Source organism: Coregonus lavaretus (assembly GCF_964263955.1).
Source record: "Coregonus lavaretus genome assembly, contig: HAP1_SCAFFOLD_47, whole genome shotgun sequence".
In the NCBI taxonomy this organism is placed as follows: domain Eukaryota; kingdom Metazoa; phylum Chordata; class Actinopteri; order Salmoniformes; family Salmonidae; genus Coregonus; species Coregonus lavaretus.
Genome location: NW_028161510.1, coordinates 53,340 through 66,855, shown reverse-complemented (window position 1 = coordinate 66,855; position 13,516 = coordinate 53,340). Strand labels below are relative to the sequence as shown.

General features: G+C 43.2%; 1 protein-coding gene across 1 annotated transcript; it reads right to left on the bottom strand.

Moving 5' to 3' along the window:
• Positions 1 to 382: 382 nt before the first annotated feature.
• Positions 383 to 6,579, bottom strand: LOC311120470 (uncharacterized protein). Its single transcript, XM_084195055.1, has 2 exons — positions 6,037 to 6,579; positions 383 to 1,863 (listed from the first exon to the last, which is right to left on the bottom strand). Exons 1-2 carry the CDS (start codon positions 6,485 to 6,487, stop codon positions 1,091 to 1,093), a joined length of 1,224 nt encoding a protein of 407 aa, XP_084051181.1. The 5' UTR covers positions 6,488 to 6,579; the 3' UTR covers positions 383 to 1,090.
• Between the last annotated feature and the right edge of the window lie 6,937 nt (positions 6,580 to 13,516).

The following is a 13,516-nucleotide window of genomic DNA, read 5'->3' as shown; positions in this document are numbered from 1 at the left end:
GTGTACCTATGATGAAAATTACAGGCCTCTCTCATCTTTTTAAGTGGGAGAACTTGCACAATTTGTGGCTGACTAAATACTTTTTTCCCCCACTGTGTATATATATATATACAGTACCAAGATTGAACACACCTACTCATTCAAGGGTTTTTCTTTATTTTTACTATTTTCTACATTGTAAAACAATAGTGAAGACATAACAATTATGAAATAACACATGGAATCATGTATTAACCAAAAAAGTGTTGAACAAATCAAAATGTATTTTATATTTGTGATTCTTCAAATAGCCACCCTTTGCCTTAATGACAGCTTTGCACACTCTTGGCATTCTCTCAACCAGCTTCACATTGAATGCTTTTCCAACAGTCTTGAAGGAGTTCCCACATATGCTGAGCACTTGTTGGCTGCTTTTCCTTCACTCTGCGGTCCGACTCATCCCAAACCATCTCAATTGGGTTGAGGTCGGGGGATTGTGGAGACCAGGTCATCTGATGCAGCACTCCATCACTCTCCTTCTTGGTAAAATAGCCCTTACACAGCCTGGAGGTTTGTTGGGTCATAGTCCTGTACAAAAACAAATGATAGTCCCACTTAGCCCAAACCAGATGGGATGGAGTATCGCTGCAGAATTCTGTGGTAGCCATGCTGGTTAAGTGTGCCTTGAATTCTAAATAAATCACAGACAGTGTCACCAGCAAAGCACCCCAACACCATAACACCTCCTCCTCCATGCTTTACGGTGGGAAATACACATGCGGAGATCATACGTTCACTCACATCGTGTCTCACAAAGACACAGCGTTTAGAACCAGAAATCTCCAAATTGGACTCCACAATTTCCACCGGTCTAATGTCCATTTCTCGTGTACCTTGGCCCAAGCAAGTCCCTTCTTATTATTGGTGCCCTTTAGTAGTGATTTCTTTGTAACAATTCGACCATGAAGGCCTGATTCACGCAGTCTCCTCTGAACAGTTGATGTTGAGATGTGTCTGTTACTTGAACTCTGTGAAACAGTCATTTGGGCTGCAATTTCTGAGGCTGATAACTCTAATGAACTCTGGCATAAACAAAAACACTAATTCTCAGTCAAAAACATAAGTCAGAACACAGCCTCTCTATTCTCTCATGTGATTTCAGGTCCTCTGACTGGGAAAATGTCTTTCCACAATGAGAGCAGTGGTATGTCTTCTCCTCCTGTGTATGTATTCTTTCATGCTTATTCAGATGTCTTAACCGGTTAAAACTCTTATCACACAGGGAGCAGTGGTAGGTTTTATCCCCTCCTGTGTGTGTCCTCTCATGCCTATTCAGGGCCCCTAACTTGGTAAAACTCTTTCCACAGAGGGAGCATTGGTAGGGCTTTTCTTGTGTGTGTCTCCTCTCATGTTCTTTAAGGTACCCTAAAAGGCTAAAACTCTTTCCACACAGGGAGCATTGGTATGGCTTTTCTCGTGTGTGTGTCCTTTTATGCTCTCTTAGGTTTCCTAACCGGTTAAAACTCTTTCCACACTGGGCACATTGGAAAGGCTTTTCTCCTGTGTGTGTCCTAACATGCTCCTTCAGGTTACCTAACTTGATAAAACGCTTTCCACATTGGGAGCAGTGGTAAGGCTTCTCTCCAGAGTGTATTCTCTTATGCCCCCATAGGCTTCCTAACCAGGTAAAACTCTTTCCACACTGGGCACATTGGAAAGGCTTTTCTCCTGAGTGTTTCCTCTCATGCTGTTTTAGGCACGCTAACAAGCTGAAACTCTTTTCACAGTGGGAGCAGTGATATGGTCTCGCTGGTCTGGACGTCTCTGGGTCTGGTTCCCCTGAAGGACTCTTCCCGCTGTCAGAGTGAGAGTCTGGTCTCTCTCCTGCCAAAGACAAACATATTATTTAGTTAAACAGAGAGCTGAATGAAACTTCCACATGATGAAACTGTCTTCCTATGAGGTTTAATCAGGACTAGATCCCTCAATAAAAAAGCAGAGCGTGTTAGCCAGCAGCATACCACTGCTGGCTGTGAAGCTAAGCAGGGTTGGTCCTGGTCGGTCCCTGGATGGGAGACCAGATGCTGATGGAAGTGGTGTTGGAGGGCCAGTAGGAGGCACTCTTTCCTCTGGTCTAAAAAAAATATCCCAGGGCAGTGATTGGGGGAATTACCTTGTGTTGGGTGCAGCCTTTTGGATGGGACGTTAAACGGGTGTCCTGACTCTCTGTTGTCACTAAAGATCCCATTTCACTTATCGTAAGAGTAGGGGTGTTAACCACGGTGTCCTGTCACTCAATTCCAAAGCTGGCCCTCATACCATCATGGCCACCTAATCATCCCCAGCTTCCAATTGGCGCATTCCTCTCCCCTGTAACTATTCCCCAGGTCGTTGCTGTAAATGAGAATGTGTTCTCAGTAAACATACCTGGCAAACTAAATCACAGTGTCTGTAGTGCCAAGTCATCCCAGAGTGGCTGTAATGCTTGGAGGCCAGTGTCTGTAGTGCCAAGTCATCCCAGAGTGGCTGTAATGCTTGGAGGCCAGTGTTTCCCAAACTCGGGACCCCAAAGGATGCACGTTTAGGTTTTTCCCTAGCACTACACAGCTGATCCAAATAATCAAAGCTCGGGGTCCCGAGGACCGAGTTTGGGACACCCTGTTGTAGGCTAATAAAAACACTATTAAACTTGACTGTTGTTATGCATTTATTAGGCCTAATGGATAAATAGCCTAGTCAGTATAGGATACATTTTAGGTGTACATTACAAAAGATGAAGAAGCAATACTCCAAGCCGCAGCTCCATGCTACCTACTTACTACAATTCCGTTTTGTCCATCTCTTAGGCCTAATCTGTGTCCATGAAACGGCCCGTGTTTTGGTTTATTCCCTTCAAAGAAGGTCTGGATTATTTAAACCATTCCTGGTGAACAAGCACACCATTAGGCTACAGCTACTGGTTTCAATGTTATGGTCTCTAATGGTCTTCAATGGTAGAAGTCCCCAACACACACTGTCTAGTGTCTTGCAAGGTTAATGGTATTGGGTTGGGTTTAACGGTAAATATCACTCATCACGTTACATATAGAGATGTTTGGGAGGGTAATGGTATTGGGTTGGGTTTAACGGTAAATATCACTCATCACGCTACATATAGAGATGTTTGGGAGGGTAATGGTATTGGGTTGGGTTTAACGGTAAATATCACTCATCACGTTACATATAGAGATGTTTGGGAGGGTAATGGTATTGGGTTGGGTTTATCGGTAAATATCACTCATCACGTTACATATAGAGATGTTTGGGAGGGTAATGGTATTGGGTTGGGTTTAACGGTAAATATCACTCATCACGCTACATATAGAGATGTTTGGGAGGGTAATGGTATTGGGTTGGGTTTAACGGTAAATATCACTCATCACGCTACATATAGAGATGTTTGGGAGGGTAATGGTATTGGGTTGGGTTTAACGGTAAATATCACTCATCACGCTACATATAGAGATGTTTGGGAGGGTAATGGTATTGGGTTGGGTTTAATGGTAAATGTCACTCATCACGCTACATATAGAGATGTTTGGGAGGGTAATGGTATTGGGTTGGGTTTAACGGTAAATATCACTCATCACGCTACATATAGAGATGTTTGGGAGGGTAATGGTATTGGGTTGGGTTTAACGGTAAATGTCACTCATCACGCTACATATAGAGATGTTTGGGAGGGTAATGGTATTGGGTTGGGTTTAACGGTAAATGTCACTCATCACACTACATATAGAGATGTTTGGGAGGGTAATGGTATTGGGTTGGGTTTAATGGTAAATGTCACTCATCACGCTACAGAGATATTTTCTAATTGTATTATTATTGCAATAGTTATTGTTTTTTTAAAGTAGATAAAAGACTGAACATAATGGACAACATAAATACAGCAACAAGTTAAATTGATACGGCAGGTAGCTTAGTGGTTAAGAGCATTGTGCCAGTAACCGAAAGGTCGCTGGTTCTAATCCCCGAGCCGACTAGGTAAAAAGCTGTCGATGTGCCCTTGAGCAAGTACGTAACCTTAATTGCTCCTGTAAGTCGCTCTGGATAAGAGCGTCTGCTAAATGACTAAAATGTCAAATGTAAATGTATCCTACGCAACAACAGTTGGGCAAAAAAAACAAAAAAAATACATAAAACAAATATATAGAAAATATACAGTACCAGTCAAAAGTTTGGACACACCTACTCATTCAAGGGTTTTTCATTATTTTGACCATTTTCCACATTGTAGAATAATAGTAAAGACATCAAAACTATGAAATAACACATATGGAATCATGTAGTAACTGAAAAAGTGTTAAAGAAATCTAAATATAATTTTACATTTTAGATTCTTCAAAGTAGCCACCCTTTGCCTTGATGACAGCTTTGCGCACTCTTGGCATTCTCTCAACCAGCTTCATGAGGTAGTCATCTGGAATGCTTTTCCAACAGTCTTGAAGGAGTTCCCACATATGCTGAGCACTTGTTGGCTGCTTTTCCTTCACTCTGCGGTCCAACTCGTCCCAAACCGTCTCAATTGGGTTGGGGTCGGGTGATTGTGGAGACCAGGTCATCTGATGAAACGTTCCATCACTCTCCTTCTTGGTCAAATAGCCCTTACACAGCCTGGAGGTGTGTTGGGTCATTGTCCTGTTAAAAAACAAATTATAGTCCCTCTAAGCGCAAACCAGATGGGATGGCGTATCGCTGCAGAATGCTGTGGTAGCCATGCTGGTTAAGTGTGCCTTGAATTCTAAATACATCACAGACAGTGTCACCAGCAAAGCACCTCCACACCATCACACCCCCTCCTCCATGCTTTACGGTGGGAACTACACATGCGGAGATCATCCGTTCACCTACTCTGCGTCTCACAAAGACACAGCGGTTGGAACCAAAAATCTCTAATTTGGACTCATCAGACCAAAGGACAGATTTCCCCTGGTTTAATGTCCATTCCTTGTATTACTTGGCCCAAGCAAGTCCTTTCTTATTATTGGTGTCCTTTAGTAGTGGTTTCTTTGTAGCTATTCAACCATGAAGGCCTGATTCACACAGTCTCCTCTGAACAGTTGATGTTACATTTACATTTACATTTTAGTCTTATCCAGAGCGACTTACAGTTAATGGGAATCAAACCCACAACCCTGGCATTGCAAACGCCATGCACTACCAACTGAGCTACATCCCTGCCGGCCATTCCCTCCCCTACCCTGGACGATGCTGGGCCAATTGTGCGCCGCCCCATGGGTCTCCTGGTCGCGGCCGGCTACGACAGAGCCTGGATTCGAACCAGGATCTCTAGTGGCACAGCTAGCACTGCGATGCAGTGCCTTAGACCACTGCGCCACTCGGGAGTACTCATTTTGAGATGTGTCTGTTACTTGAACTCTGTGAAGCCTTTATTTGGGCTGCAATCTGAGGTGCAGTTAATTGCCGATTTCTGAGGCTGGTAACTTTAATGAACTTATCCTCTGCAGCAGAGGTAACTCTGGGTCTTCCATTCCTGTGGCGGTCCTCATGAGAGCCAGTTTCATCATAGCGCTTGATGATTTTTGCGACTGCACTTGAAGAAACTTGAAAAGTTATTGAAATGTTCCAGATTGACTGACATTCATGTCATAAAATAATGATGGACTGTGGTTTCTCTTTGCTTTTGTGAGCTGTTCTTGCCATTATATTGACTTGGTCTTTTACCAAATAGGGCCATCTTCTGTATACCAACCCTAACCTTGTCACAACCCAACTGATTGGCTCAAATGCATAAAGAAGGAAAGAAATTCCACAAATGAACTTTTAAGAAGGCACACCTGTTAATTGAAATGCATTCCAGGTGACTACCTCATGAAGCTGGTTGAGAGAATGCCAAGATTGTGCAAAGCTGTCATCAAGGCAAAGGGTGGCTACTATATCAGCTCATGAAACATCGGACCAACACTTTACATAAATTTTTTTGTTCAGTGTATCAAAACTATACATTATTTCGACAACTGCAGTTTATGCCCCTGTTTTTAAGACAGTACTCACTGGTGTTAATCAGATCTTCAGTCTCCTCTTCCTCTCCCAAAACGTCTTCCTCCTCCTCTTTTCTTAACATAGCCTCCTCTTCCTCTCCAAAAGGTTCTTTCTCTATAACATCATCTTCTTCATCTTTCAGTGTTATGGCCTCCTCTTCCTCCTTTTTCATTCTGAAAGCTTCTACCTCCTCTTCTTCCACTGTGACAGCCTCTATCCCCTCTTCCTCTTTCACTCTAAAAGGTTCTTCCTCTTCTTTCACTGTAACATTCTCCTCCTCTTCTTTCAATGTGATACTGATAGCCTCCTCTTCCTCCACTGTGATGGCCTCCATCCCCTCTTCCTCTTTCACTCTGAAAGGTTCTTCCTCTTCTTTCACGACAATGTTCAGCCCCAGAGCTTCTTTCTCCGTCCAACAGACCTCCTCTTCTTTAGCAGGGGGGTAGTTGCTTAGTGAGCTCATGGTTGGGGATGTTAGCTAGCTAGATTGCTAGTTAGCATTAACGACTTGCCTGGTTCTAAGCTAAATTAGCAAGCCAGCTAGCTACTAACCTGATTAACAACGTAAATATTATATGGGGCAACTAGCTATACGAAATTAGTATGTTTAAAACACAGGGACAAATATACAACGAAACAGTATAACGAGCTTGAATGTTTCGTATATATTGGCTAGCAAGCTACCGAGGCGGCTGACTAGATGTTGTTGAAAACGTCCCGTCTCGTCCACTAGATTATACGCCACGCTGGCAGGAACGCCTAAAAGACAAATAACAACGTCCTTCTTCTTCTTCTTCTTCTTCTTCTTCTTCTTCTTCTTCGATGAGGTTTAACGGCGGTTGGCATCCAATAAATGTTGCATTACCGCCACCTACTAGACTGGAGTATAACTCCCTTATAATTTGCTTGAAAATAATAATAAACAAATACATTACTATCTAACACTACACTCACAAAACAAAACAATATATAATAAATACCATACTCCGCTATTTAAATCTATTTATTCCTACTTCAGGCCAACAGCCTGAAATGATGTGACATCACCACTTAACACTCCCTGTAACTCTTCTGATGTCAAGTCTCGCACACCCAAATACCTCTCTGCAGCTGCCACCACAACCTCAATTATCTGCGACTTACGTTCCATCCCTGCAGTACAGTTGATAACCATTGCTATAAACGCCAAAAAACCCAATCTTACTGAAACATATATCACTGGTTGGTTTATCCCTCTGTACTGGTACATATCTACTACTCTCACCACTCCTCTCAGGATCCCTCCCCCTTGACCCATCTTCCTCTACTTTCTTCACTGCCTCAGCAACTTCTGCACTACTCTAATCCTGGAAACCTCAACTTCTCTCGCACCGGACATTTCTGATCCCCAGCCCCATGGCCACCCCTTCAATTAACACACACCACTACTTTCCCCAATGCTACACATTCCTTTGTCTCATGCCCTTCTGCACACTTCTCACACCTTGGAACCTCCCTCCTACACACTGCTGCCACATGCCCATAAGCTTGCCACCTGTAACAACGTAATGTATTCGGCAACAAAAGCTCGTACAGGATAACTTATATATCCTAACATCACTTTGTCGGGGCAAAGACTCAACATCAAAACTCAAAAGAATAGACGATGACTCATCTGTTTCAACACTCACTCCACCCTGTCTGCGTCGCACCAAACGACGAGCATCACAAACACCGGTAATCTTCCCCTTCAGTTGGTCAGCTTTCACATTTACCGCTACCCCAGTAATCACGTCTTTCAATGGCGCCCTTTCCTTGAGAGCAAAACAATTCACATCTCTTTCCCCCATTCGTTTAAACACGGAGCGCCTGCCCCCTCTGGCCAGCAGAAACACAAACAAACATCACAAGTCCACTCTAGGTTACCTTCACCACAACATCCTATCTGGACTTTACTACCTTAAATAATACTTTATTTTTTTTAATTTTTTTACATTTTGGCAGACGCTCTTATCCAGAGCGACTTACAGTTACTTACTGCATGCATTAATATTTTTTTATACCCCCTGTGGGAATTGAACCCACAACCCTGGCATTGAAAACGCCATGCTCTATCAACTGAGCTACATCCCTGCCGGCCATTCCCTTCCCTACCCTGGACAACGCTGGGCCAATTGCGCGCCGCCCCATGGGGTCTCCCGGTCGCGGCAGGCTAAGACAGAGCCTGGATTCGAACCAGGATCTCTAGTGGCACAGCTAGCACTGCGATGCAGAGCCTTAGACCACTGCGCCAATTGGATAAAACAATTCCCAAGATGTGGAACTTTATTCCTCATCATGTCTTCTCTACTTTTGGAGGCCTTAACTTCATGTTGATTTGTAATTATAATATTGACAAAGTTCCAGTGAAACTCTCTGCTTTTCATCGGCAGGTTTTCTTGTCATGGTCCTTAATTTATTAGCATCATTTTTCTCCACACAGATATTGTATATGGAATAATCGGGACATATTGTATAAAATTACTTCTTTGTTTTTAGAATATTGGTTCCGAAATAATATCCTATTGGTGAGCAAACTTGTACATGCAGAGGGTCTTTTACTTAATTATAAGGAATTCTTATCACTTAACAAGATCCCTGTAACACCTAAAGATCCCTGTAACACCTAAAGATCCCTGTAACACCTAAAGATTTTGCAATTGTTTTAGATGCCATTCCCTCAGGTGTTGCTTTATTATTCAGGAACGTGTCAAGACCTGAACCTCAGGACATACAGTGGGGGAAAAAAGTATTTAGTCAGCCACCAATTGTGCAAGTTCTCCCACTTAAAAAGATGAGAGAGGCCTGTAATTTTCATCATAGGTACACGTCAACTATGACAGACAAATTTAGAAAAAAAATCCAGAAAATCACATTGTAGGATTTTTAATGAATGTATTTGCAAATTATAGTGGAAAATAAGTATTTGGTCAATAACAAAAGTTTCTCAATACTTTGTTATATACCCTTTGTTGGCAATGACACAGGTCAAACATTTTCTGTAAGTCTTCACAAGGTTTTCACACACTGTTGCTGGTATTTTGGCCCATTCCTCTATGCAGATCTCCTCTAGAGCAGTGATGTTTTGGGGCTGTCTCTGGGCAACACGGACTTTCAACTGTGTAATGTGATAATGTAGCCCCGCCCCTAGTCCCGCCCCAAGTCCCTATTGTGTATATTCTTTATATGTACTTGTGTTCGCCCACAACATTTCATTGTATTGATTTGTTGTTAATAATAATAAAAATAAAAAAGTATAATAAATGACAACATCCAACTGGTGCGGTTGCTAGGTGATTTATGGAGCAAATGCAAGCCCTACAAACACTACCAGTCAAAAGTTTGGACACGCTTACTCATTCAAGGGTTTTTCTTTATTTTTACTATTTTCTACATTGTAGAATACTAGTGAATACATCAAAACTATTAAATAACACATATGGAATCATGTAGCAACCAAAAAAGTGTTAAACGAATCATAATACATTTTATATTTGAGATTCTTCAAATAGCCACCCTTTGCCTTGATTACAGCTTTGCACACTCATTTGCTCCACAAATCACCTAGCAACCACACCAGGCACCATGTTGGATGTTGTCATTTTGCAAAGCTGTCATTAGTTTAGTTTAGTTAGTTAGTTTAGTTTTAGCTCTGACCAAACTTCAAACTTCAACATAGTACCCGTTTGTGTCAGATATTTCTAATCCTAACTGCCATTGGTAATAGAACAGTGACTATGTGATCACAGAAACATGTATGGAGCCCAGCACATGGAGACTTACTTGCAAGATGATGTGATGAAGTCCAGACTGACAGAACGGCTTGATAATGATGTCTCTGAATGGAGAGAGACCTGGCACTGACAGACAGGCTTGATACTGATGTCTCTGAATGGAGAGAGACCTGGCACTCGGCATTAACATTTGACTAGAAACAGAACTGACATTTTGTCCACCCAAATCGAAGGATCAGATAATGAATGTAGTATTGAAGGTATAAGCTACAGCTAGCTAGCACTGCAGTGTATAAAATGTGGTGAGTAGTTGACTCAAAGAGAGAGAAAGACAATAGTTGAACAGTTTTGAACAAATTAATTTCTTCCAAAAATGAAGGAGAAGCGAGAGAGAGAGAGAGAGAGCTGGATATATTTTGTATTATTATAATTGTTTTCACTTTCACTTACTCAGCTAGCGAATTCAGCAGCTAGTTTAGCCTACTCAACCACCTGGCTCAAACAGATGCTATGTTAGCTAACTGGCTATGGCTATCCAACACTGGAACTCGTCCAAGTCAAGGTAAGCTTTTGGTTTTATTAATTTATTGCCAAGGGTGCCCGCCGGTGTAACTGCTAAACTGCGCAGCGGTCTAAGGCACTGCATCTCAGTGGGAGTCCTATAGGGCAGCGCACAATTGGCCCAGCGTCGTCCAGGTTTGGCCGGTGTAGCCCGTCATTGTAAATAAGAATTTGTTCTTAACTGACTTGCCTAGTTAAATAAAGGTTAAATAAAAAAATAAAAAATTGCTGCTGACTGTACACTGTACTGCATGAATGTAGCGGGTTTACTAATGCTATGTTGATTTGACTTTAGCTAACATGGTGCCAACGATGTAGGCTGTGTGTGTAGCGGTTAGCGGTTATGATATGAAGGTTTTCCTTGGAAAGTTTTTTTTTGCCTGGTCACATACAGCTGATGTGTTGTGCACGAAGTCCACAAGTGAAGGGAAAAGGTGAGAGGAGGAGAGCGCGAAGATGCGAGAAATAATTATCCAATGATCAAAGGGATCATGCTGTTTATATGTGGCTGCTATGAAATTCAACTGTGTTTTCGTGTGATCAGGGGTGTATTCATTCCACCGATTCTATTAAAAAACGTTTCTTAAACGGAAGCTAACAGAACGGGGATAAACAAACCTGAATTTGTCCAATAGAAACTCTCATTTGCAACTGTTGGACTAATGATTACACCCTAGATCAGCTAGATGCAGGCAAGAGTGTGCAAAGCGGAATTGAATGTGTCAATGTCTTTCACTTTGAATACTCAAATTTCTCTCGACCTGTGCACCTACGTTGTAAACATTCATGCTAGGTTGTAGCAACCTCATGATGGGTACAGGGAACATGTGAGTATCATGTAGTAGCCTAAACCTATCGATGTTACATTGAACTGGGTGAATGGAATATGAATGACAGTCATCCAACATGCTGTAATAGAAATAAGGCCGTGCTCATGAAAAGAAAATCGTCCTCCCTCAAACGGCACCGACCGTGGCTGGCTCCAACACTCAGACATCATTTACAAACTAAGCATGTGTGTTTTAGTGAGTCAGCCAGATCAGAGGCAGTAGGGATGACCAGGGATGTTCTCTTGATAAGTGTGTGAATTGGACCATTTTCCTGTCCTGCTAAGCATTCAAAATGTAACGAGTACTTTTGGGAAAATGTACGGAGTAAATAAGTATAATATATATTTTAGAACTGTATACACCTTGAACCATAGAGACACAAAAGGCTATTCTATATTCTATTTCCTTTAATGCTGTGCCTTGACATTCTTCTTCTGTAACCAAGTGGTGGCTGTACTTCTGTATGTCCTTTCCATGGCTGACTGATGAACCTCAGAAGCACAGCTCTACCAGAGTGGGCTATGCAATCTTTAGAAGATGGCTGCCTCATCGAGTGTTCTCAGAGCACGGACACAAAGACAAATATCGCCATCTGCTGACTGGAGTGAGTAGCGCAGTTGAGGGAACGTTTTTTTTATTTATTTTTTTAACAAAACATATTTTTTTATTTATTTCATTACATAATAATATGAAATTGTACATTTCAAATTAATATTATGATATAATTAAAGAAAAAAACAAATGTTTTTTGTTAAGAGTTATTATTATTATGGGCGGGCGGCAGGTAGCACGGGCGGCAGGTAGCTTAGTGGGTAAGAGCGTTGGGCCAGTAACCGAAAGGTCGCTGGTTCTAATCCCCGAGCTGACTAGGTGAAAAATCTGTCGATGTGCCTTTGAGCAAGGCACTTAACCCTAATTGCTCTTGTAAGTCGCTCTGGATAAGAGCGTCTGCTAAATGACCAATTATTATTTATTATTTTTCCCTAAACTGCATTACCCCCTCCAGTCAGCAGATGGCGATACCTGTCCTATAGACGGTGCTGCCAGTGTGACGTATAATCTAGTGGATGGGAAGCTTTCTTCAACAACAGCTAGACAGCCACCTCGGTAGCTTGCTAGCCAGCCAACACGGCCGTCACAGTGGGAGAGGAGGAGCTAGAATCTTTCAGAGCGAAAGAGGAGGCTATCAGTATCACATCTAAGGAGGACAGAGAAGAACAGATGGAGTAGCAGAGCGTTACTCCAGTCATCCAAGGAGGACAGAGAAGAACAGATGGAGTAGCAGAGCGTTACTCCAGTCCTCTAAGGAGGACAGAGAAGAACAGATGTAGTAGCAGAGCGTTACTCCAGTCATCCAAGGAGGACAGAGAAGAACAGATGGAGTAGCAGAGCGTTACTCCAGTCCTCTAAGGAGGACAGAGAAGAACAGATGTAGTAGCAGAGCGTTACTCCAGTCATCTAAGGAGGACAGAGAAGAACAGATGGAGTAGCAGAGCGTTACTCCAGTCATCTAAGGAGGACAGAGAAGAACAGATGTAGTAGCAGAGCGTTACTCCAGTCATCTAAGGAGGACAGAGAAGAACAGATGGAGTAGCAGAGCGTTACTCCAGTCATCTAAGGAGGACAGAGAAGAACAGATGTAGTAGCAGAGCGTTACTCCAGTCCTCTAAGGAGGACAGAGAAGAACAGATGGAGTAGCAGAGCGTTACTCCAGTCCTCTAAGGAGGACAGAGAAGAACAGATGGAGTAGCAGAGCGTTACTCCAGTCCCAGGGGGCCCCACCGGGTCAGGAGTGGAGGAGCAGACACTCAGCCCTACCGGAGAGGTGGAGAGCAGCATCAACCCAACAGGCAGAGACCCACCATATGCAGGCCGCTTCCCCTCTGCACCACAGCACACAGAGCACCCTCTCTGCACCACAGCACCACAGAGCACCCTCTCTGCACCACAGCACACAGAGCACCCTCTCTGCACCACAGCACACAGAGCACCCTCTCTGCACCACATCACACAGAGCACCCTCTCTGTACCAGAGCACACAGAGCACCCTCTCTGCACCACAGCACACAGAGCACCCTCTCTGCACCACAGCACACAGAGCACCCTCTCTGCACCACATCACACAGAGCACCCTCTCTGCACCACAGCACACAGAGCACCCTCTCTGCACCACAGCACACAGAGCACCCTCTCTGCACCACAGAGCACCCTCTCTGCACCACAGCACACAGAGCACCCTCTCTGCACCACAGCACACAGAGCACCCTCTCTGCACCACATCACACACAGCACCCTCTCTGCACCACAGCACACAGAGCACCCTCTCTGCACCACATCACACAGAGCACC

Excerpts from the sequence above, each read along its gene's own strand:
- LOC311120470 (XM_084195055.1), bottom strand. The coding sequence starts at position 6,487 with ATGAGCTCACTAAGCAACTACCCCCCTGCTAAAGAAGAGGAGGTCTGT. Across the intron at positions 1,864-6,036 it reads TGAAGATCTGATTAACACCA|GAGAGAGACCAGACTCTCAC; the intron begins GTGAGTACTGTC and ends TGTCTTTGGCAG.